At 36.3% G+C, this 27,596-nt stretch overlaps 1 protein-coding gene across 1 annotated transcript in view; it reads right to left on the bottom strand.

Moving 5' to 3' along the window:
- trim44 (tripartite motif containing 44) overlaps positions 1-27,596 on the bottom strand; it is a 47,626-nt gene that overhangs the window by 8,233 nt on the left and 11,797 nt on the right. Inside the window, 3 exon segments of the mRNA XM_032588556.1 lie at positions 17,397-17,419; positions 23,298-23,453; positions 23,455-23,595. Coding sequence (XP_032444447.1) covers positions 17,397-17,419; positions 23,298-23,453; positions 23,455-23,595 — 320 coding nt within the window.

Here is a 27,596-nt window from a genome sequence, read left to right as displayed (position 1 = left end):
GGTGTGCACTCGTGGATCATCACAAACTATTTTTAGCTCTTTGTAACAAACAAAAAGGTGAGATTGTGCTGCTGTGCCATGAATCAAACTGCATATCCAAATGCTCTGGGCTGTCATTGTCCACCTCTGTGATACAATAATTAAAAAACACACAGTGAACTTGTTGACACACCATCTCTCCAGTACATGTTTATTTTTTTATTTTTTGTTCCCTGAATTAGAAAACATAACCTTGTTACCCTGGCTGTTTCCAAATGCAGCTGCTAAAATTTTCAACGGAGAAAGGATACAGAAGTACTTTCCTCTGACAATTGCTTCATCAGCTGTGCCTACTAAGTTTAGCTCCAATTATTTTTACATTTCTGAGACTAGTTTCAAAGGACGACTGCATCCTCCCCATAACTGATGAAAGCCCCTTTGACAAGATTAGAGCTGATGTCAAGATGAAGCATGTCTTAATTTTTGCAACATAGATTGTAGGAAAAAGGTAAAATGTGTTGAACTCAAGAGTCTGAAGCTTTATGATAACTCACCTCAAGATAACAGGTAGGACAAGTTAGAAAAAGGACAAAAAAAGTGCTTCACATCATAATCCTCTTCCCTTAGTTTCTATTGGGGTTCTTCTGTTTACTTTCTGTTGCTTGCTATATCAATTTTTTTAAACCATTTCTGATATATGATCACATGGTTGTTTTTTTTCACCTTACCATTGCAGAAATAAACAGTGTGACAGTGGTTATTGATGAGAAGACTCCTTTAAGATTCTACAGTGAGAGGCTGCTGTGTGGGCCAGGTGCAGCAATATGTGGAGGTATAGCAGGTGGACGACAGAAAGAATGAGTCACTGTTTGGATTTTATTACAGTAAAACTATTTTACTATCAAACCTCTGGCAAACAGGGCATACATCAGATACCCTGATTTCACATCCTCAAATATATATATATATTTTAGTTGTCATTGTTATAATTTTTTTGCTATGATTTGGTGCTTCAATTTAAAATCTGCTAGAGCCAGAACAAATGAAGCCAAAGGTTTTAAAAATACTATTACAGCAGAGTCTACGGGTTTTCTAGCATGCACACAAATGCTGCGCAAAGCAGACACATGGGGATTCATGCCTTGGGGCAAAGAAAACAACCACAGCCCTGTTATTCTACCTTGAGATGAGAGAAAAATCTACAGGGGAGTCAAAACCCCTGGGGCATTTTAATGACAAATCTGTGATTTTCTCAAAAGCCCCCACATCTGCAGCAACACATCAATGAACTATGCAGAACTTGCAACATATCTGCCTTGTATATTGTTCTAAACAGAGTTTTCTTATCAAAAAAGAAAACTATTTTGGCTCATGTCATCCAGAATGACCACAAAATATACAGTTTTTATTATCTCAAATAACCTCCAGATCAATTCAAGTCAAGGTATATTCTCTAGGTAGGCTGTAAACAGAGAACCTTTGCAATGACTGGTTTGAGATTCTTTGACAAATGGCTTCAGGGTATTAAAAACAATGAATATATATATATATATATATATATATATATATATGTGTGTGTGTGTGTGTGTGGAACTTGGACACCAAACGCAATGGTTATTTCTGATGCTACAGTAGTAATAAAACATTTATTTTCTACACAAATTAAATAAATACCAGCTAAATTTAGGCTTGTTTTCCAAAGTATCTGCAAATCATTTTAGATGTCTTCCAGGATATGAGAACATGATGAGGTCCTCTTTTCAAATCATTTCTTAAAAATTCTTTTCTAAACTGTCTTATTTAGCCCAGTTTAATAAATGGGTGCACAGAATTCCTTTTTCTGAGTAAAAGTTACTGGATGTTTGTGATGCTATGCACAATCAAATTAAAAAGAAAAAAAACATGTTTGTTAAAAGATAAATAGTTTGTGTGTTGCTTAAGTTTTCTCTTTCAAGACTATTTTAATTTGTCTGCATTTTCCTTAATGAAAATTTCAGATCCCAGGGTCACACTTTGGGCCCCCTGCTCTACGCCATCTTCCAAATGTAACACGACACTTTTTTTCATCAGCTAGCTTGACGTTATGATCACAGAAAGCAGCACCCTTAATAAGGTTACAGATGTGTCTTCTGATCTTAAATTTTGTAATCTCCCTAATCTCAATAAAATCTTAGTGGTTTTAACCTTTGGTAGTAAAACTTTACTTACATACTATGTCTAGTATTGGCACTATGTTGAAATACTTCTTATTTACACTTATTTCTTTCTAAACAATCCAATCCTCTGTGTGTTTAAAAAAAATCTAATTTTCAGTAAAGACAAAGAGATTAAGCAAAACAACAAGCAATACATCAGATGTATGGGACATTGACCTAGTGGATGTTTAATATGACCTCCATATTGACCATATCTGGGAAAGGCACTGATAAATTATCATCCCCTCAAGGAGAACTTACTCAAACTTCTGGACATCGTACTTGATCATTTTAAAGTTTAGAGAACAAAATGTGGTAAACTATTCTACTCAAAGATTGCACGCAACAAACTCCACAGATATGTGACATGCTAGGGATGGTCTCCCATGAGTACAGTCAGTGCACAATGAGGCAGAAAATGTCAGTGACGCAGAATAAAGCAGTGTGCTGATGCTCAGCCAATCAGAATAATCACATAGCTTTGTCTGTGTCGCAGCAAGCGTAAGTTGTTAGATGAATACTTCATCCCTTCATAAACGGAATTCCCTCTTATTGTGACACAGGTAACCGCTGCTAATCATGCTGGGGAACTAATTAAGTGACATTTAGATAAAAGCCCTTAGCAACAGGAAAGGTTCAATCTCACATTGGCTCATTTAGCGATTTTCACCATTTCTGCAGCCATGGCTAATCGAGGGGAACTGTAGAAATGTTATCCATGTATCCTAATAATAAAACTGCTCTATAATATCAATGCAAGTATAAAATGAACCAGAACAGGAAGAAAAAGATTTCCATTGCTGCTTGCTTTAGGGCAAAGTGAGAATGAGGGATTCATTCTTGAAAGCCTCTCTACCATGGGGGCTTTTAACCTGTCAACAATCCCCAATCACTCTGAATATTGCACTGTTATATGCAAAGGACCGTTCTCTCCCATTTCCTTCAGCCATTATACTATGGGTTGCAAATTACATGGCAATATAAGACATTAAGGAGATTCCTTAAAGGGGAGTGCAGACAAGATAATGGAATCCCTTTCATGGTTCCCCGATGGATAACAAAGAGATAGATGAAGACAGATGTTGCACATTGCTGCTAACAAGACTATATTTTTATGATGGTGCACTGTAGCATTCACTGTTATTCAACTTATTCACAAACATGCAGTCATTAATCTTTAAAATGCACAAATTGAAAAAAAAAAAGTTTTCATAAAATAATTAAGGGATATTTATTGCAACCGCGTGTCTTACCCATTCTGTTACCCATTCAGTGTTGACCAATAAGAAAAAACCTAACGTGACAATTTGAGCTATGCTTACAATGCTTACAATTGCTGAAAAAAGGGCCAAATGGCCATCTTTAGGTTTTTTTTTCCCAGCTTTTAATGTTGGTCTTCTTGCTCTCTCCTTTCTCTTTGCTTTAGTAACATGGCTCGTACATAATTTACTGTGAGGCATTTAAAACGCTTTCTTACTGCACTAACGTTCCACTTTCTGTTGCTGCCCTGTCCAACAATCCAGGACTCACAAAGGCTGTTCCTTCTAGGCTCATTTCCACAAATTTGTCGTGTGAGCACAGAACTGGCTCAGTCCCAGGGGCAGACAGCCATTATGAAGACTGACTGGTCACAGCAGCGCCCACACATTTGGCAGGTTGGCAGAGATGCCCCCTGTTGCCTTTTTCAAACAAGCCCCTTCTCTAACAGCAGAGCGCTGACACCTCCTTAATTAGAGACAGCTCTGGTACCCCCAATGCACTGTCCTGAAATCTAGATTGCTCTGGAGAAATTTTGAAATTAAAAGCCTCTTTATGCCACACATGAAGCAATAATACTAATCCTTTCCTGGTCTACATTCTACCTGATTGGAGAGGTAGGGGAATCATAGGTGCATAAAAACCAGGGAGGATGATAAAAAAGGGAGTAAAAATCCTCTCTGTGCCAGTGAAAAGCAGACAGAGCTGGAGAACAGAACGGCTATTAGGCAAGCCTTCTGCTACATGAAAACTCCCCCACCCTTGCGTTCAAGGCCTGTCATCTAAACCCTGTGTGAAGGACATCTAGACAGACAATCCAGTCACCAGACTGTCACAAGTTTCATCTGACCAGATAAAAGTACAATACGCCTCATCAATCCTGCAGAATGTTAATTAGTACAAATTAAATGACTTTCCTCAGATTACGCCAAAGAGAGCTTCTGCAACACATAAATACATCCTTATTTATGCAGCACCTTTTCAACAGCAATGTTGTCAAAATGCGTTATAGAGGAAAAAATGAAAGAAAGAAAGAAAGAAAGCTTCATAACAAGCTGGTAAAATAGTTAAAGTAGGTCTCAGACTCTGGTTGAGCATTCCAGAGTTTTGGGTCATGATAACTAAAAGTAGCTTCTTCCATTTTCATTGGAGTCTTTGGTGTCACCAGTAGATTACAACTCTGGGTTGAACATAAATGGTAAAAAGTGGTAAAAGTGTCACTAAGACATGAGATGAGGTCATTAAGACTTTAAAAAACAAGGAATGAAATTTTAGAACAAATCTAAAAGCTACAACAAGTTGATAGGGAGATTCCAATGACAAAGTTATATGTTACCTCCTTTCTACAACCTACTACATCAAGCAAAGACTACTGATATGGGATTTATAGCTAAATATACTTGATCTTGATTCCAACAGACGACAATATTATAGTTGTTTATAAAACCAGTTTTCAGTCAAAGGGAAAGGTTTTATACTTTTACGGGAGATTAAAAATATTCAATACATGAACATATGGAAATTAAAACTTGCATAAAGAAGCTTGTGGACACAGGATCTACAGATCTACATATCTGTACCTTCAACCATATTAATAACGCAATATGATCAATTTTAAAGAAAAAAATTGTTGTCACAGGGTTCTTACAGAAGCACTTGGGCTGGATTCAACACTGTAGCACAATGAAACAGATCTGTGAAGATTAAAGGCTCCCCCCAGTGCTGCCTGACTAATAAACTTTTATGTGTGCTAATGCATCCTGTAAAACATCAGTCATAAATGCCTGCCTTTTCCTGGAGGTCACATGCACCTATTAGATATTCTATCATAGGGAACTGAAGGTGATCGCACATTTAAGAGAAAAACCCGTTTTAAGAGACAAATTAGTTAATAATTGGGAAATTGATCTTTAGCTGTATAGTGAAATACCCTATTTCTCCTCTCTGATTGAAAAATAGGATATTTTACCTACCTTTGGCAAAAAATGGACTTAGGCCATTATTTTAGGAAGGTGACGGTATGTAAAATTCCCCCCCAAAAAACATAATGGAAGTAATAAAAAAAATCTTCTAATACTTCCTGCATCCTCCTCTATTTTTCTAAGAATCACTAGCTTAATGTGATTTTTAAAGGGTGTTCGGTATCTACTATTACAGCCAGAGGTAGCTAAATCCAAGTTATTTTTCATATTTCACTACCAAACATTTTAAACTGATGTGGCAACAGGGCTTGTCATGAGGCTGCTGAATTAAACATGCCACCGGCCGCACTCTCCTCCTTACCCTACCATAAGAATAACTAATCAGAAGGACAAAGTGGGAACTAGGAGAGGCACAGATTTTGTTGTTGCAGCATTGTTGCCATCTCCAGTTGTGGAACAAATATGTTTTTCAAGAGTGTGTTTGTGTAAGGGAAGACTGCAGATTCTCTGTTGACAGTTCATACCTAGAACAATAGTTTTATAAGACATTGATTCATTGCCCTTTGAGTTCAGTCTGCCATTATCTTTCTTCATCTCCAACAAGCTGAAGTAAGACCTGTATTCCTTTTGAAGGCTAAAGCAGCTATGATTATATGGGTGACCATTCATGTGCGTGTGATTAAAGAGGCCATAGGTTAGACTACATGAAAAAAAGCATCAGTGCATTTAAAGTCCCATTCCAACAGCACAGAAAGATGTTTTTTGTGCACTTTTTATCTTTTCTCTAATTACCTGGTGGATGCAAATGTCTGCTTGTGTGTCTGTGTGGTTTAACGAATGAATAATGAATGTCTGTGCACAGCACAGCATCACTTGCGTGCGTTTACAGTGTGTTTGAGTACTACATGAATGATCATATGCCCATCAAATATGACATTCGGCCATATGGATAAAACATGTAGTGAAACTATGCGTTGGTGTGTGTGGGTTTGACAGAAAATACAAATAATTTCCACATAAGCCGTTTGAAATCTTCTGTCACCTAGAACTCAATCCAACTTTACTATTAAAACAACCAGCACAGGACTAAAGTGCTGAGGTCAAAAGAAGAGAAAGCTCTAATTGCCTTGTCCACTTTCTTCTGCAATATTTCATTTCTGTCACACCAAAGGGAAATTATTTTCAAAAGTAAGCAAAGTTTATGTTCCACTGTACTGCTGACTGCATCCAGTGTGCCTGTTATGCTGTAATCACTGACGCCCAAGTTTTCTTTGGTAATGATTCTTTTTAACAATAAAAACAAGAAAAAGTCAATAGCATGATAGTGTTATGGCATAAGTGACAGTAATCATTAGATACATGATGACACACCCAGCTCATGAGACAAGACATACCGAGTTCCTGACAATGAAATGAGACGTTTTGGGGAACATATTGTTGTTTATTTTTTCTTGTTAGTTTTTTTCTTATTGAGAAAATGTCCAAAAATTCAATTTGGCTATATGTACTGTAGGACAGGTCTAGTGTTAAAATAAACAAACAAAACATACACATATATTTTTCAATTTCTTTAACAAACAAAAAAGGTGCAACATATACTGTTTAAAATGAGAGCTGGAGTGAATTTAGGACATATGAAGCAGAGGTATGAAAGAGGTATGTTCAGACCAATGATTTACAGTGTGGCCGAGAGTCAGATGTTTTTCTTTCACTACAAAAACTACAATGTATTTTGATTTTCCTATGCTTGTCAACTCTGCTTGGCAAGCATAGAACACATCGTGTTGCATACTAATGTCTATTCCACAACGTACCAAAGATTTTGTGAGAATATGACATGCATGTTTTTGTCAGATGGATTCTGTTAAAACTGGTTTCTTTAGCAGGTACCTCTTGGTACCATAAAATATTTTCAAAATTACTGACATACATGAACTTTTTAATATAATTATTACAGGAAAACATAAATTGAAATAGCATCTGAGAGGTTGTTTTCTTACAGCTTTCTAAAGATCTTCAGAAAGCTGCATAATTTATCTGCACAAAAATGGTTGATGTGCAAAAAGTTGCATTTCATGTTGAAATGTTCATTTGAAAGACAAATTCTTATTTTTTAAGCCAGATTTTATTTTATTTGAATCAAATGGTGCATATTTTAAATTAAAAAGTTTATTTCCTAACTTGGCGAAAATCAACAAAAAAATTGATACAAAATTGAATTGATAAATGAGATCGATAATGGAATTGGTATTGCTAACATCTTATCAATTTTGATCCATAGTAATAATCAGCTTTAACCTGGTTGTATTGTAAATTTAACACGATATTTTTATAATTAAAAATATCTCCCCATTACTCTTATTCAAGCACAGTCATGCTCTGCAGTGTGAAGGCAAAACACCCAACAGACATCCTTGTACTGACTACAAAACAGTGCTCATTAATAACATAATGTGACAAAAAAGGTCAGCTCATTACTAGGGGAACACAGTTCCATCATCTTTGATGTGCTTTGACATGTGATAGACATGTGAGAATACCGCTCTGATGCTGTTATACAGCTTCTTCTTTAGATAAAATCTAATTCTCACTTCCTGTTGACTCTTGACTCTTTCCTTTTCTATATAATTGCAGTTGCTTTAGACTGTAGCATTTATAACAGCTACAAATATCAATTAAAAATTAATTTTTGATGTTTTGTTATAAAGTCTACAAACTGCAAAAACATCTGTGGCAGTAGTATCCAACGTCAGTCCCTCACTGATATCCTGCATGTTTTCAGTTCTTGTCCTCACACAGCACAGCTGAATAAAAAGATGACTTGTTAGCTGGCCTCTGCAGAACATGGCGAGAGGTAGTTGGACCATTTCAGCTTTGCTAGTGCAAAGCATAATACTGTTCAAACAGGCATTTGCACGATCTCTTTATTTTTTTAATTTGGATTTTTTTTTCTTTAAAATGTATTTTTATTTTTGTAAGGTGAAATTATGTGTCCTCAAAGCACCTTTTAAATAAAATATATAAATATTATTATTTTAAATACTTATACTTCTACAAACAGGGATGTTGCCATGGTTATTGCTTCACGTGGTGGCAGACTTCCGGGTATGTATACTAATTTACATATGTATTTATGGGTGGCGACAGGGTGCACCTTTCCTTTTACAAAGGAAAGGTGCGTGCGCACGGCATTATGCATCCAATCTTTTTTGTGCGCCGCACATTTCTAAATTTTTTCATACGGCAAGTTTTAGTGTGAAAACTGCGCAGTGGCATGAGGCCCCAGATGATTATTTTGCTATACATATACTGTAAATATAATTAGATTCTGGAACTTTATTTTTTTAAATGTGCAACGTTTTGGATTTAGTTAAAGCATTTGAAAGATGCAAACCAAGCCATGCGAGAACTTAATTTATTTTTTTAAATCGTAGGGAAAAGTAAAATTCACATCACAAGCTAGTATTATGAATTTCTGGTGTTTCACACCGTTGGCGCAAAACTGTAGCTCTAACAGAAAGTTGACCACAGCTGTGTCGTTTCTCTCTTCTTTATTGCTGCCCGTCCTTCAGGGAGACGAGCTGCTAGCAGCGCTGCTAAATCATGGTTATTCCCCTGCAAAACTTTATGCACGTGTTCCTGATGATTAAGCTCATAATTACCCTCCTCCTTACCAAACAGTTCTGTGACAGCAGCTAAACTCCAATGTAGTTTGGAGTTTACTGTGAGGTAATCGCAAGCCAATCAATGAATGCAGACAGCTGTCATCAAATCGCCTTGGTGCCGTACTGGGCTCGATGCGGCTAGTACTACCCTTGAAGGAGGTACAAAAATCTGGGAACTGATAGGCAGAGCTGCGGCAAATTTGCCAATTGAAAAGGAATCTGGCCAAGGTGGACAGGAATTGTACCAGTTAGAAGTGGTTTAGTGGAAAAGTGCCATAAAACCTGAGGACTGGAGCTGGACTCCACTGTTCTATGGTACTGTGGGGATCAGACAGGAAACTAAAAAAAAGTCAGGATGACTATTTCTGATGAATTCAGGTTGAGAAAAGAAAATGAAGCAAGAACACATGACCAAAACATAGCATGACTTCTCACAAGAAGGGGTTTGGTAGCATGGGGCTATCAGGCATTATGCTTAGATAATTCAATATGTGGTCCAACTGAGGAGATAAAATGTTCATACCAGAAAACTTAGTTGTAGTTCACTGTTCTAACCCATTGTCTCAGGATCTTGTAGAGTGTAGCCTTCTGAAACATTATTTGTCATGCTTTCTTTCATTTTTTTTGTGCTTATTCCCTCTGAATTTCCAACCTGCCACAGTTTCCCTCTTTTCTATTGTATGTATTTTTCTCTTTCCTCCTCAGTAGTCTCCCCACAACTGCCTCGACGAAGCAGAAATACATCTCTGCAGGTTACAGCTTCTTTTCATCTCGTCCCTGCTTAGTTACACCCACAGTTTCTTATCCAAAATCCACCAGTGTTGCTCCTTAAACATCTTTATTACTAAACATCAGGCGCTGGATGAAGAAATCACAAAGTGAAGAGCATTAAGCCACTATGATTAGCAAAGGGTCTCAACCAGTTACTTTCAACAAAATGTTTTTTTTTACACAACAAAGCTCAATTAAGCTTATGGATGCTTAAGGAGTCATGTGGCTCTCCATCTTAAATAGTTAAATCTTTATTTTTTTGCCAGCACCAGAAAGGCTAGTGTTATTTGTCTTATCATGGAATGAAAATGAAACACCACTGGTCTTTTAGTCATTTATGAATTAAATATTTGCACGCTTCTCTATATCGCTATTATGTTGTTTTGGGTTTCTTGCAAAAGTCTGCTAATCAAATGTATAGGGTATTTTTGTGCAGTTCTGACTATGTTTCAATATGTTTTAGAGATGAGATATATTTAGTGAACACTGATTTATTGCTTTAGGATCAAAATGCCTTTTCAAAGGGTAGGGATCTGACTTTTAGCAGACTTTTAGAGGGCACATAAAACATAAATGAGAGTAGACCAATGCACATCTTTGCAGGCAAACACATAAACAGCATCTGGAAGTTCAGAAAAGGTAATTGGGAAAGAGCTGCACCTTACATACCTGGACTATCAATAAATTTCTCAATGGCAATTGAAGCTCATAACATCAACACACCAGCAATAACTTCAGAAGGTACCTGGGTCTCTAACTACAAACAGTCATTTCTGGCATCACTGATACACACAGATTTGCTGCAGTCCTCATATGCAGCAGAGAAGTCCCAGATGTTTTATTTACTGCTCCTTGTAAATGATACAAGGCTGCACTACATGGAAAGAATAACACCAGTTCACTCTCAGAACTGAATTTTGTAAAATCCTGATCGTCAAGACTGACCTGATGATTGACTAAACGGGTATGTTTCAGTTTAGAACACATTGTTGCAAAGTTTCTTACAACAGCAGCATAATTTGTTTTGTCTTAAATAAATATAAAGGTTAGTCACATAAAGAAGCTGTGCAAAATAAAAAAATACAGGCCACAAAAGTTATGAAAAAAACATCACTTAAAGGTCGAGTTTTTGCAGCACAACTCTTAGAAATGTCTAATTTGGATACATGAAGGAGGCTTCAACCTGCAAAGTATAATAGATAATATTGCTGCAGCAACACCAATAGAGGTATTTCCTACTTAAATTAAGTAATTTATATTCAAGGACATATTCAGTAGAAACTAATAAGTGCTATTAGTCATCACAAACCTCAAAAGCAGGTGCTCATGCTGAAACTTTTTCCCCTTTCCTTCAACATCTCAAATATGCCTCCTTCTAATCTGCATGTTTATATATTTACGGTTTGGTTAGTGTGCTTTAGATTCATCTGGAAGCTTAGTATCACCACTGTGGAACAGTGACAGCCTGAGGAAAGCAGGCAGAAGAAAGCATGACAGGGAAAGAAACAAAGACACTGATTCAGAGAGAGGCAGACAGACCGTGAGAGAGAATGCATAAAAGTTTAGATTGGTTTTATCAAGCATCTGGGTTTCTCCAGCAAACACACACATGCAAACAAGAAAAGAGAAACAGATGGATCTCAGCGAAACATTTTCAATTATTAAGAGGAACAGACAAAATTCCATTTCATATTTGAAAATTCAAAGTATTTCAGACAAAGATAGCTGGCCAAATAAACAAGCAACGAAGGACACACAGGCGGAATGACATAAAAATGAGAGGGTGTATTCTGGTAGGAGATATTAATTTTTCAGTAGAGGAAATGCATCTCCCCCCATGTCTTAATCTCTGAGCTCCATCGAATGTCCTCTAGCCACTCTCCCCTCACCCCAGCCCCTTCCTGCCTCACTTAACACATCTATTTGACCCCAGTGAAAGGCATGAAGCTCAGACAGATAAGCTGTGTCCCTGAGATTATGCTCTGTGTGAGCCTCCATTTCTTGGTTTGTGTGTTCTTGTGAATTCATTGTGTGATTGAGGGTGGTTTCTAACCTTGGACAAACATCTCTCCTGTAGAACTCTGTTGATCATGCATGGAACAATGAGATGGTAGATCAAATTTTGAAAAAGAAATGCCAGAGTGCAGGGCAAGAAGTACAGAATTGATAGATTTTTAGTTAACAATTATCTAAAATAACATCTTTAACTAGTATTTTCATAATTTAACATGTCTTTTGGTCTATATGTACACAGTGGATTTTTAGTCGCAAACAAGATTAAGATTACAAAAATGTCTTCCAAAGAAGAGAGACGGTGCTAAATATTATAGTTCAGAAATTATTTTTTCTCCATAAGCTGACTTGGTTCTACAAATAGTGCAATAAATGAGCTAAGAATGAAGCCATGCAGTGTGAAAGATTTTTTATAATAATGATTTTAAATGAGCCGCCTCTCAGAAAGGCGAAGGTGTAAACATTCTGACTGATCCAGACTGATTCTCTAGTTAGCTTTACGGGGTGGGGATAACCACCAAAAATCTGCCTGGTTGATTAACTCTTGAAATCAAATTATGATGACATCTATCAAAGTATAACTCTGTCCACAGCAATCTGACAAAACACAACTGCAGCATTCAGCTAAAATACAGAATTTACACAAGTTAGAATTTGTAAATGTTTTACTTAATTGTGTTGTGTTTCTTAATACAGCTCTTAATCCATCACCCACCAATTCTTCCAGTTTCATTCTGAAAATTATGTCTGCGAACAATGTAATGTCAGGTAAGACGGAGCACCTAAAAAATAGTGAAACGAATCAACATCCAGACAAGAATAACAGAGCACTCATTCAGAGATGTTACATCAAAACAGCAATGATGTCTTCATGAATTGAAACAGTTCTAGGTCAAGGAGTAGCCATAAGAAAAAGATGTTAAACAGGAGTTTGTCTTCCTTGTCACACTTAAAAAGACGGATGTCAAATCTGGGCTTTCAAAATTTTTCAGCTTTTGTGAAAGCTTCAGTTTAGCTAATAATCTGACAAAAGGATGAAGCCATTTTTAAAAACGCAGGAAGCTCAGGGCTGCTGCCTTGGCTTAAACTGACAGACAAAGAGGTCTTTGCACCTTAGAGAACATAGTCCTGACAAATGATAAGCAAAATAGTTTTTAAGTGCAAAGCACTTTGAACTGCTTTGTGGCTGAAATGTGCTACAGAAATAAACTTGACTTGAAACTGACCATGAAACTTAGAAAACAGAGGTCAAACATGTCAGACGATGAACTTTGTCACAATATTTTCCCAAAGTCACCTTGAAAAAGAAACGTGACTACCGATTAAAAGGTCACAATTATTTTACTTGATTTCAAAAGTAACTGAGTTAGATTACAAGTTGCTATATTCGTTACATTCAGCAGCTCCACACAACCCTTTCCCCCAATTTAAAAATGATAATTGGTGTTGCCAATGCTCATTTACCGTAATTAGAAGTGTGTTTTTAACAGTAACTGTGACATGTTGTTGGGAATCGAATCTTCAGGATCTGTTCACTTCAAAGCAGTGTTCGAACGATCCATTACTTAAAATGTACATTTTTGTAAGAACAAGCTATTTTATGCCTAATATAGTTTTGTATTAATTTAGAGAAACTTGTTTCTATAAATAACATTCAAAAAAGTAGAATCATGGATGCGTATGTGACGGAACATGCATGCACTGAGTGTACAATAGGATGTGAGATACAGTAAACGGTTTCATGACTGCAGAAATTATATGTTCTGCTTCCTTGCCAGCTTTAATTGCTGGTGTGTGAGAGGAGTATTGACATGTGGTCATCTGGTCTCCAGCAATCTACCAAAGCAAATTTGCCAAATGTTTAACTGATATGTTTCCTGATTTGGTTGTTTGCACAAATAAATTAACAAAATCTGTGTATTTATTTTAAACTAATCTGAAAATCAAATCAGATTATTAGCTGCTAGTGTTATTGCTTATTGACGCCTTTTTCAGAGATTCTTTGTAAATATCATGCCTGGAAGATCAGCTTTCTTACTTTGCAGTAATTGTTATTGTCCATTTGCTTTGCATCTATCATTTTAGCTAGCTTCCCTTAAGCCTTACTTGTCATTCTGTGTCTTCTTTCACACGCCATCAGTATTAAGCAGTATCTCAGTTCAAACTGAGTGGGTGTAATCTAATGGCAAAAAACTATTTTGCATAATCTTGCAAACAAATAGGCAAACAACAATGACCCCATACCTCCATGTTGTTCTTGCCTTAAGGAATAACAGAAAGCAGTATTTTATTTATTTATTTTTTTTATGGCTGATCGGTATGGGATTCAATAAAGATTCAATAAATCCTAACGATTCTGTATGTAGCATTTCACTACAGTTGCTCTCTTGGCAACATTGACAAGGTAAAATATTAGTTCAGCAGTATAGCATCAATATTTATGAAATTCTGTTTTATAGTGTATAATTGTGACAATTTTACTAATTTATCATTTTCTTTGTGGTTCGACATCCCTATTTTGATTATGCACAGTCTCTCTCAGATTCTCACAATGAAACAAACAGAATTGTTTCTCTAAACTTTGCTGGTCATTTCACCCCTTCAACCATTTCATACTTTTGCACTTCTGGTTGTTTGATAACCAAGTTTTTGAGGCATTAAAAAGAAGTTACTTGCCAAGAACAACAATCTTCTATAATTTGGGAGATATGATATCTTTGGGCACACTGAATAATGCACTCAAAGATTTCAGATGATAATATGCTTGCTTCTGTGGGCATATGAATATGAACCTGTGCACACATTTGCAAATTCATGCACATAAATCATGTGAAGATTATGCGTTGTTCTATTTTGCCTTTTAAAAAAATGCTCAAATTCAGTAAAACAGAAATAGAGACCTAAACACCTGAATACTGGGCTGTACAATGTGTGGATAGTGGAGGAGCATTGATGTAAGCGTTTGTAAGATCCAAAACACCAGGGACAAAGGTTGCAATGAAGGTGTGCAGATTAAAGCACAGACATGAAAGTGAAATTTGCAATGCATCATGTTAGACTCACCAGTGAAATGATTTTGAGAAGGGGACAAAAGAAGGATTTACATTCAGAGGCGAGAAAATCTTGGCAGGTATTGGTTACCTATGTTGAGGGGCTTGCGAAGAGGTGGGGGCTTCTATTGACGAGCAAAGCCTAAGAAAGACGTGTGTGGGTGCAGGATTGAGATCCTGTGGGGATGCTCTGTCTACGGCAGCGATATGGGGCTCAGACAGCGGATTAGTGTTTCTGCTCCATAATCAATTTGCTGTCTGGATCCCACTGCACACAACCCTAACCATCCATTCGTTGCTTGATCCTCCAAAATCTCTCTTTCTTCTGTTTATTTTTGAGTAACAGTTAGTTTAGCCTTTTTGTTTACTTCATCCTCAAATTGTCAGAAAACTCTGTATTTCTCAACAAACATCAATGTGACCAGAATATACCTTTCAGGTTCCATTTTTATCCAAGTTCAAGCTCAAGTTCAGGGCTTGTGTCACATGTTACAGCTACTAAGGATTCTTCAGGGGTCTGCAGCTTGGTGTAAAATGGTTTGATCTGGATTAATAATAGTGTGTGTGTGTGTGTGTTTGTACAGATGTAGAATTCAACCTTTTCTAAGGGCAAACCATTAGTTACATCTCGCCCTCGGGTCCAAGCTGGCTGCCATCTGCTCCATTGCTTAGGGGTCATAATACAGGCTGACCAATCAATAACATATTACACATTGGAACCACGCTGCACCACTGGTCACGACTTTCCTTGGTTATTAAAATCAAGGCACATTAAACTCCACAGAGAGGAAATAAGGAACATTTTCCCACAAGGAAGCAGCAAGACCACAAAAATGTCAAGTCAAAACTCCAATTTCTATTTTCTAAGAAAAAGCATATTGCCCATCAAAAAGTATATTTTACCATAAATAGGTAGTTTTCACTTCGAAGCCTAGAGAAGAATAGGGCTTTTTTCTTTAACAACAGATGGTGTAACATTTTCTCAAGGTCTTTTGTTCTTGTGAATGTGTGTTGTCTGTATCTGGAGCAGTTTTGGATGAAAGCCCATAAAGAAATCTAATTGGGTAAAAACCTTTATCTACTTTACTTTGACTATAAACTCTGCTGTCAGGGTTTATGCTCCAAGTAAAGAAGGCAAAGGTTTTCACATTTCCTGATCAATGACCATGAGAACTGTAAAGTGATCTCTATTTCAGATTGCTTTACATATAGAAAATGTGAAATACTCCTGAGTGTACATTACCATAGTTTTCAATTTGAAATCTACCTACCATAAATAAGTAATTGTTTTTTTACAAGTAGTTATGTTATAAAAGTAGTTTAATGTTATAAAAGACACATTTAACATACAATGAACTGCCAAAATATACAAAACCCTAGAAATGCTTCCACATTAGCAAAATCTTCAATTGCTGGTATTCTAATACAAAGTCACATCCCTGTAAGTGGAGGGAAATATTATAGTTTACATAATTTTGTTCATTTGGATTATGTCCCTGCTTTAAATATAATTGTTCTGTTGGAGAAATAATTTTAGCCAACTTTCAAGTCTTTCGCAGTCTATAACAATTGTTTTTCAGAGTTGCCATGTATTTTGCTTGATCCATATTTTCATCAATGGTTTAGCTTTATAGCCATGCTTGTATGTCACACTTTTCAGTTTTTTCATATGTAAAAAATTTTTTAAATCATGCATAGCACTTTGTGTTGGTCTTTCACATAAAATTCCAATTAAATATATTTATGTTTGTGGTTGCAATGTGACAAAATATGGAACAGTTCAAGGGGTATGAATACTTTTGCAAGTCACTGTATCTAGGGGTCAGTGTAAAGGGGGTTGAATACAAATGTATATCACACATTAAAGATTAATATTTGGAAATAATTTCATTGTAAATAGTTTTCATTCCACACTACAAAAAACAAAAAAACTTTTTTCCCTTTAGTTGTAGTCACACAGTATGGGAATATACTCACAGTGCATTAATACTTTTGCAAGGTACTGGGGAAACAAAGGCAGACACTAAACACATGAAACACCTGCTGAGCTGCAAAAACAGATTTATGAAAGAAACAAAAATGAAAAAGCAAGAAGAAGAAGAAAAAGGTATGAAGAATGTGAAGAAACAAAGACTCTACCCTGGTAATTACACAGCAACTTCTTGCATGTACACAATACAACTACGCATAAGTCAAATTTCTGCCTGCCAGCCACTGTTTCGCAGCCCTTTCATCTTATTGGGCAGATTGTCACCACTACTGCACAATTGTGACTTGCATGTGATCAGAAAGGTTTGGGGGTGAGGCAGGCCTGATGTGACTGCAGGGAGTTTGTCAGATGTTTGAAGGCAGAGCTGGCAGGTGGGATTGTTTGAGGAAGCATAAAAAAATGTGTGTTTCTCTGGGTTGTGTTATGCAACAGGAATACTAGTCAGTTTCATGGTGAAAGTTGCATCAAAAACTCAAACACAGAGGGGTCCACTTTCTGCAACACCTACTATTGTGCTATAAGAAAGTGAGCAAGAATCACACTGGTATTCTTACCTTGGCCTGGCTTCAATGTCGTGCTGAAAACAATAAGAAGAAAAGAAAGAAAGGGAGGGGGAGGGACAACGAGACATAAAAGATTATTGCTCGTGTTGGAATCAACAAAACAATTTTATAAAGCCAGATAGCACAAGTTATATTAACAGCTGGTGTGCCTTTAATTCAGACCAATTAATTTCCACTTTCAGTCACCACTTGTGCTCTTGTATATTTATGAGGTTTTATAGGAACTATCTGGAGCAAAGCACCAGTAAGCTGCAGAAATTATTCATGGGCTAGCTATTACTTTTTCTTTGAGTAGGAAACTATTTAATAATTTTCATTTTTTAACCATCAGCTTATACGTATTTAAGACCGTCATTTTTTTTTATGAAAGAAAGGTGGGTTATTACACTGTAACAATGACGTTTTACCTTTTTACCAGTAAAAGACCAACAAGCTGAAAATTGTGGCACTTTGATACTATTGTAAGAACCTTTGCAACTATAAGTGTAGAGAAACGGATTAATATATCTTAATTACCCTATTTCCTGTGTTATTCAATAGGTTTAAATTAGCTCGGTCACTGGGAGCAGCCATGAAAAGGACAATCAAGACTAAAGAGTCGGCAGTCAAACAATTCAGTCTGAGTGTGCTCTTTCAGTGGCTGCGACAAGAAAAACCAGCCTTGAATATATTAATAGTTCAGTTCTAAATATTCATTAAGTAGAAAAAATGTACATCAGTCAGAAAAGTCCAGAAGACTAACAAAACACAAACTGAGTTTTCCCTTTTTTGGCAACCTGTCTAGCTTGAAAAAGTGTTGAGTGTTTAGATTCCCGGACATAATTACATTTGGAAGGAGCTGCATAGAAGCTTTTCTATAATACAATTTCAAATATGAAGTGACACCAGTGCATGTCACACTGAATGAAGCAGACACAAAGGAATATTACAGTGATTTACAGAAATATACAGTTTAACTAAATATGGCATGCACACCTGGAAGTTTTCATGGTATTAGAAACTGTCAGTGAATAGTGTATCTTTTTATCACTGTAATTTCACAATAACCTGCCAGAATTGCGTAAATCTGCTAGGAAATCTGTAGGATCACCAGAAGAGGACTGTGAGTGGACTACAAGTTTTCAGAAAGAAACGGGTAACAATTGTCAAGTCAAGATGTTGAATGCTGACAGATCTGAACCAAAGATGAATCCATGCAGACTTTCAAACAGTACTTCAACAAAGTATTCATTTTAAGGATGTACATCCTTAAACTAAACTACAACCAGATTATTGCAGCTTTTTATTTTATTATTTTTATTTATATTATTTAAAGGTTTATATAAATCCCTGTAAACCCGAGAAGCAGAAGCTCTACATGCAACAGTATCAAGTATGAAGTTACAAATTCACTGCTTACATGTGTTCAGAGCCTGAGATTTTTTTTTATAGCGTGTCTTCACTTAATGTATTCAAATCATATGTATGCACATTTTAAGCAGTAAATATCTTACCATGGATTTAAAAGTCAGACATTACTTATTGCCCAGTGGCATGGCATGGTCGGGTGCTTTCTGTATAGTCATAAATGAAGAGTCTAATGAGCACATGCAATTTTTGTACAAATGTGGCCTTTGGCACTTTTTAATAAAAACATGTTGAGACAGTGTTTTAATAATGGCTGAAGACAGACCGAGTCTCTTAATATATTCTGTCTCTGGTTTCTACAAATTTGTCCATTTTCAGATGCATGTTGACCTCCTTTATTGTAAATCTATGTACAGTGGTATATTAGCATCTTATCTACTCATAATGATATATTTGTTCAACCTAAAGCAGGATTGATTGTTGTAATTATGTTACTTATTTTCCGCTAGGCTGTTAAACAGAAGACATTTGTGAGGTGATATATGTTTTACATTACAGTTGATAGATCTAGCAAGTTGGTCAACCAATGTCAGCAGTATTTGAGCCTAATATGTAAACATTTCTGGCTTCAGAACAAGCACTTCAATGAGACAAAAGCACCGTCTCCTCTTAGAGACAATCTTTCTGAAAAGTAAAAAGAAAAAGACAAATCAAATTACAACACAAATAACAATAAAAATGCTAATTAATCTGTGCAATCCTTCACAAATAATAATAATAAAAAAGTCTCATCCTTGCAGAGTCCCATCTCAGGTGACTACGCTTTCTGTTGCTAACTTTAGTAATAACAAATACAAGAGGACAAACAGGAGAAACTCTGGAACCCTCAATTAGGGACACTAATGAACCTGGCCCACCATGGATTCACCTCTCAATGAAAAAGCAATCTGCATATCAGCTATTACCATTACTACAGCCTTTTTAGCCATGCATAGCATCTCCAGGGAACCCTCACGCCTCCTGTCTTGACTGGGGTGACTAAAATGTAGTGAGTGACAAATGGACCAACGGGATTTTTTAATTTGGCATCTATAAGTACTAAAAACCCTCTCTGCAATTTTGAAACGAGACATGCGGGAGTGAGGTGCTTAAGAATTTGATGAGTGTGAGGACATGACTTGCTCTTCTGCCAAAGCTCACATCTTCCAAAAGCTCTATGTTATATAAAACAGCTATGCAGACATTGGGATTTAAATGGCTCTTTGGCATGAAAAGAACATTTTAGAGAATATTTAATGATTTTACAACTTTTCATTTTCAAATATGTCCAGGCTTATAGTTTATGACAGTTATATTCATTTCCTAGGGTCCCAATTGAGAAATAGTAAAGGCACATGAAAGAAAAGCAGCTGAGAAAGCAGCAGAAAGAGGATGAGGAGTGAGGATTCCAAAATTGTACATAAACACACAACGCCCCACAAAAGACAGAAGTAAGGCAAAAATTGTAGCTAAAATGTAGTTTATGAAGTAAAGAGTTTTATGGTGATTCATAAAGTAAGCAGAAGGAAGTCAGGAGAAATGCAGTTGCTTAAAAATCTAATAAACCTGCACCCTCTCTGTAATTCACTTCAGTGGCAATGACTGGGAACAATCTGACAGATCTGGTTCTGTCTCACCAGAACTAGTCTCATATTTGCAAGCCAATGCAGTGATAGTTTCACCTTTCTTCACATAATCCATATGTGTCTTGTGATGGTTCAACTGGACAACAGTAATGTAGCTGTTAAAATGTTATTCAGTGGATACTACCATGTCTCTCAATCTTTGGAAGCTTTTCTACTTAATTTCCCCAAAACATTTCTTAGGCCCAAAAAAAAAAAAAAAAAAAAAATCACTTCATGCTAATCACTAACACTTTTGGGGGATGGAAAGAAAGTAAAAACAAATATTTAGGCAGCAGGTGAAGTTAACATTCTTTATCATTTGTCTTACAGCGGACATGTAAAAAAAAAAAAAAAAAAAAACACTTATGAACTATATTGGCCATTTACTCTCTACTTATTACTTCTGTGCAGCGGCATAAACTATGCAGTGCCCTCAACTTTGTCATATTAAATGATCCACTAGGGAAGCAACATTATCATCTAAAGATGGTGGAGCCTTATTGCTTTAGAGTCACGCAAAACACCATTTGTTTTAAAGGTAAGCCGAGAGATTTCTTGTCCACTTTGAAAACCATTAGATTGCCATTTATTTATGTCTAATCCTTTCCCATTTTAATGGCTCTAAAACATGATATTTGCTCTTTAAACAAAGAAAGGAAAGAAACAATAGAAGGACTGCAATAAAATTGATTATATGCTTATGGCTCTTCTGGCATTTTCCTTAAGAAATGACATGCATAATGTGATTGGAATTATAGCGGTTCACTCTGCGCCTGCAAGAATCTCCACTTTTTTAATCAAAACCACCCCAGTTGCTGTCACTGAAGCCATCAGGGTTTTTGTTTTCTCCTGTGCACAGAAGAGAACTGATTTTTAGCATTAGCTGCATTCTGTGACTGAAATACAGGAGATAAACAAAATTCATCAGCTGTTTCTGCATTCAGTCACTATCATTAAACCTTAGCAAACCTGAGATGCTGAAAGCAATGCATGTTTATGTCATCACCTGCTCTCCATGCGTTTGAAAAATTATTTGATGTGCTTTCGAGGCGTGCTTTGTATTTGCTTCTGTTCCCCATCATTCTTGCACAGTTTAATCGTATGTGTTTTATCTTTTGAAGAATACTGGCTAATCTGACATTTCCATTTTAAAGGCTTATGTCTGGTTTACAGTTTGTGGAGAAGCCTCTATGTTTGCTCACTTGAAGTCTTCTCTGGAGAGTCTCCTTCACTTTGCCAGACGCTAAGGAGTGTATTTTTGTCTCTCTATAATAAAAAGAATCCTGTGATCATCCGTCACTGTTCTGTGGACATCCAAGCCTTTGTATGTCTTCCAAGTTTTTTTTTGTTTTTGTTCAAAAAAGTACAAAACTACTGATTTGACCATTTCTAATGTCTCTGCTTTCTCTCCAATGGATCTGTTCTTCTTCTGAAGCCTAAAAATAGCTTATTTTCTATACTGAGAGTGCAGTCTGTAAGTCCAATGCCACAATATTAGTCAGCTTCAACACATTAGCTAGTTATGTTGTTTGTTTTAGTGGCCAATACATAACTGTTGGTATAGAAATATTAGGATATCTGCAAATGTCAACATAAAACTGAACTAAATTAAACCCCTAAAACACAAATTCTGTCAGCTTTAATATTTTCATGCAACTATCTCTTATGTATGTTTTTATAAATATATATAATATCTAGAATAAATAACTGAGCTAGTTTGACCTTTCAAGGCAACAAATCTGTATATCGCTGCAGCTTCTACACTAACAAAATAATAAAAAAAATAAATAAGACCTTGGATCATTGCTTAATGGCTAGAAGAATGAACCCTGATGAATTGTAAGAATAAGAGCTAAATCTAATCCAAATAATGAATAGCTGAGATGTCACCAAAATTACCCCTGAATTATAAAATAAACAAAATCTGTGCTACCTTTAAATAAATGTTATTTAAAACCTCAAAAGGACATTTTGTAGCCTAGTGCTCTGCAGCAGAAATTTTGAAGCTTCATATGTATTAGATAAAGGGTTTTGTTAAAGTGGAAATATCAGTAATATGCTAACAAATTATATTTCATATTGTTACTGACAAGTGAGTTAGAAATTAGACAATAAATAAGACAAGCTGTTATCCTAGTACTGGATGTCCTACTACACTTTCAATTTAAAAATTATACAAATCATCTACAGCTTTACAAAAGCATTGAATTATTTCATTTACAAAAAAAGAATGTTCATTTCTTTTCCAATTATTAAAATTTGTAGCCTGTCACAAACATAGTGCAGAAAGTGTGTATGAGAAGTTGTCTGTTAAGCAGGTGATTTAAAACATGCTAAACAGAGTCCAGCTAATAAACCAATATCAGAATTTTTATACTTGTGTTAATCTACCAACATAAGATGTACAAAAATTGTATAATCTGCAAGAACTGCACTTTAAAACTACATAATTTGGAACATTTTTGACAATTCCTTTGCTTAAGTCTTTGTATCAAAATTAAAATGATAAATAAATAAATAAATAGCATTACCATGGCATGTTACAGTGCTTGGAGCAGTTGGGATAACCTTATTCTTCAATTTTAAAGTAAAGCAATGAAATCCTGTTATAGGTTTCATTTTAGAATTTTGTATGAAAACCATAAAGCTTCAATAACTATACAAGGTTTTCATGTCATAACAAAGTCATAATGACCAATACAAAATTGGAATTAACTGAAATTAGATTTTACAAAATTGAAGCATGCTGAATGTTAGATTATGAGGGATCCTGTAACAGTTATACTTGTACATCTTTAAAATTCTGCAGTAACTGGACTTTGTAGTATTGAGTAAATTCACAAAAACAATGAGAGTGAATAAGAGAAGAAGATCTTCTCACCAGTAATCTGTGGACTGGTCCAGGCCTCGCTGCCAGGACCTCTGCCACCGCTGCAGGACCTACTGCCTGAGCCTCAGCCTGTTCCAGCAGGCACAGCTGGTGTGTGATGTTATCCATCTCCTCCTGCAGCTTTTCGGTTTCGAGGGTGATCTCAGCTAATTTTTTCTGCAGCCGATGCTGTGAGGAAAGCTTCTTTGAGGTCTACCAGGTGAAGGGTTCGCCTCTCTTCCAGTCGAACCAACCTGCGGAGCTCATCAAACTGGCCGCTGACATATTCTTCCAGTTCCTCTGTAGACATCTAGTAGAAAATATGACAGAGAGGAGGAAATAGAAACAAACAAAAGTATTACACCCCCAAACTTTAATGTATTTTATTACAATTTTACAATATAAACAAACAAAAGAAATAATTCCCACAGCATAATGGTGTCAGCATCAAGTTTGCGAATGACGTCATGGATACACAGTATTAGAATTTGTCCACTTAATATTTTGCATGTAAGCTAAAGAGTAACATTTGGATTTTATCTGATCAGATCATCTTCATCAGGTTGGTTGTATCCTCAAATAGATAATCTGCAAACAAGATGTCTTATGCGATTCTTTTTTTGTGACTTTAATGTAAATAATTTACAAGATGTAGGGGTATATGAATAGTTTTCAAGGCACTGCAAGTCAGTGACTGATTGAGGAATACTGTAGTGGAACATAGCAAAATAAGAGATCAAAGAAAGTGGAAAAAAAACAATGCCTTTGTCTTTTTCAAAAAAAAATTTACAATTCAACAGGTTTCTTTCATGCAGGAACTATTTGTTAGCAAGACACAGAATCACTGGGGCAAACTCCATGGATCCCATAAGTAAACAGAGAACTAAGATGCTTCTTTTACATCAGAAACCATCTGTTTTGCTTTCAAGATGGTTGACTTGCTCACCGAGAAACCTTTTTAATTTCTCACCGAGCTCTCCGCTGAGACTCTTTAGATCCGACTCATTACATTAAAGCACCTCAATAAGCAGACTCCTCCTTGCAGTCCTTTCTACTGAAATGACTCCACCTTAAAGAAAAAAGAGGCTGTCATGGCAGTAAAATATTCCAAGCTCCCTTGCCATGGTCTCTTCTCTTTAATATGTTCTAATTGTTTCAATCTGCAAACATCAGCTGCTCTATCTCCCCTTTTCCCTGGAGCTGAATTTAACTCTCTTCCTCTCCATTCACTTCGGTCTTGTTTCCCTTCAGCCTCCCTCTCTTCAGTGAAGCAAAGAATCATTGTCTTCACAAAGTCTGGCAGAGTGAATGCCCCCAAGGGCCCAAAGTTTTATTATGCATTTGCCATTTCTTCACAAGCAATCAGATTCTCCAAATTGCCCATTAAACCAAGCGCAATAGGTAACACTTTTAAATTACTCTTTCTATGAGGACAGAAAAACATGCTCATCATTCATTCTGAATAAGACAGAAGGAGAGAGTTAGCATCCAATAGGAGAGCAATGAGTTTTTCTCTGTCAGCCCCAAAGAAATTAACAACCTGAATATATGTTTGAGAGATGAGGAACAAAAGCCAAGAAATTACGTTGGACAACGCTTCAGTGCTTGTCTGGACTTGTCTGGACGCATCTTTAACTCTGAAAGACTGGAGAGGCAGCCATAAGATTTAAAGTTACAGCATTCTCGTTAATCACAACCACTCGGGTATAATACAGTTAATGAAATTAACAAAATACAAGGGTTAATTTTAATAGAAATAACAGCTGCAGGCTCTCTGAGAGTACAGTATATACTAATAATTTACATGACATTTACTACTAGAATTTTGTATTGGAACAGCTGCTGTTAGTTTGTCACTTTCAAACCCCTTCTGTCAGCTTATTATATCAGCAAAACTCTTTTTCCAAGCTTAATTTGTATGCAAAATAGTAACTATGGGAAGTTTTGAATTTAAGCAGGATCTAACACAGAATGGTTCAAAAATAAAATATCCATTGAACTCCTTCTTATTGATGTCGGAAGTTTGAGAAAAATGAACAAACTAGTTTGAGAGAAAATCCAGCACCAAGTCATACACCTACTTGTTACAACCAAGGTATGAGGAATACAATCTCTAAATAAACAAGTCACATCTTGAATCAGGTGGGCTAAAAACCCAGAACACACTGGGAGTGGTGCTCTTGCCAACTGAGAAAGGAAAGATGAGGTTACAATTAACAAGGCTCACCAAAATTTTATGATAATGAACTGGACAACATAATTTGGTAAGAATCACTTTACTCTACTCCAGTACACAGTCACCAGATCTCAGTCCAACAGAGAAACTTTAGGATGTGGCGTAATCGGAGCTCTCCGCTGAGACTGGATGTGTTATTCACAAATGTGCAGCAAGTATATAATTCTCATGTCAATAAATGAGAAAAATCTCAGAGGAATGTTTCCAACATCTTACTGAATCAATGTCATCAAGAATTAAGATAGATCTGAGGGGAAAAAGGGTCCAATCTGCTACTAGCAAGATACACCCAATAACGAGGTAGGTGGGAATATAGTTAGAGCAGGAATGTCCAAGTTAATTCTTCAAGAGCAACCATCTAGTAATTTTTTGATACTGGGCTTCAGCAGGGATGAATGGCTGCTGGTGAAGGAATTCAGCTATTTGATTTAGGTGCGTTGGAGCAGTACAGCATCTAAAAGTTGCAGGATAATAGCTCTCAAAAACTGGACTTGGGCATCATCTACTAAATGATATTTAGATGTTTTATGCTAATTACACTACTAAAGCTATTTTGTGGAGACAAAAGTACATCCAAGTCTATATTTACCAAAAGTTGTGGAAGTAAATTAGTGTTCCATCGTCCTACAAACAATACAAGAATAGACAGAGTTGTCTCAGAGCAGGATATGTGTAAACTGTATATCACAACAAATTTTCAACCAATTGAAGATAATATACCACTAATCACGGTCTGACTTTTTTGTTAAAGTAATGCATTTTAAATCCTGCCCATTGTCTATGAAATCCTAAAAGGTCTTTGGGAGAAATACATCTCAGAGTTACTTGTGAGGTATGAACAAAATGCACCCAGAGGATCAAATATAAACTAGAAGAGGCAGAGGTAATTTTAGTGCTTCTCAAACTTGGATTAAACTACCCAAATGCAAACAGTATAATATAAAACAGCTCAACTGAAAAGTTACAGTAACACAGAATCTGTGGTCAGGCTAATGGCAGGGTAATGCAGTGAGAATGCTTGTGTTTCGAATTGCAATCTTAAGTCACTGCACAAAAGGGAGAATTGGCTGGCAAGAGGGGACTTCTAAATCCATCAATAAGCTGCTGGCAGATTAGGCCTCTAAACTCTTACACCCACGCAACATTTCTTCTGACCCCTCTCCACTGTATACAATATATTACTTTATTAACGTTATATTCTAGCTGGAGACTTGATATTCATATTCTGTTCTTCAGATTTGTTCCAAGTATAACAATATTTGTAAACTATTTCTCAATTTAAACATGTAAATGAATGTAACCATCAAGAATTATCTTGATAGGTACCAAGTGTGAATACATTTGAAATGGAAAAATATATACATGTGCCTTTTAACGTTAAGCTAAAAGCAAGAAGTCAGACTTTAGTTACTGAACATTTGGCCAGTTGGAATCTGGGATCCGTTTACAGCTACGTATGGACGTATGGACTCACCAGTGGATGAAGAAGATGGAAGGAAATTCCAGAGTTATAAATACCATTTCGCATTGACTGTTCTTGACTGACTCAACTGAACATGTTCTATGTAAACGTATGCTGAAGACTGTCGTAATACGACTATTGTTCTGTTAATAATGTGTTGTTGAGAAAACAATAAAACACTTAAATGAAAATCTGACTTTAACAAGAGGTGCAGCATTTGCAACACTAAATGCTTTTATTTATTAGGAAATTTAATTTTCATATGCAAACTACTCCGTAATTTGTGTTGAGACATTAAAAAAAAGAATCAGATGCTTTTAGTACAATCTCTCAACACAAATAGGACTGCACTGGCTCCAACACAAAACTTCCCATCCTGTCTCTATCAAGATTTACACGTGTACCATTACAGCATCTCGCAGGACCTACAGAAAGCCCTTTACCCTTTAAACGAGTCCACATGGTCAGCATGGCGGATGTACACTGTGATCTTGGATGTTTGTGTTTGTGGAGTTTGCCAACAGACCTTTAGCTCTGGAAAAAAAAAAAAAACTGGCCGCAAGGAAAGAGCATTCATGCATGCTAATTTTCATTAGCGTTGCTGCAAGCTGAG

The sequence above is a fragment of the Xiphophorus hellerii genome, chromosome 2 (assembly GCF_003331165.1).
Source record: "Xiphophorus hellerii strain 12219 chromosome 2, Xiphophorus_hellerii-4.1, whole genome shotgun sequence".
Taxonomy (NCBI): Eukaryota; Metazoa; Chordata; class Actinopteri; order Cyprinodontiformes; family Poeciliidae; genus Xiphophorus; species Xiphophorus hellerii.
Note: the sequence above shows the minus strand (reverse complement) of the source record. Positions and strands in the feature narration are given on the sequence as shown.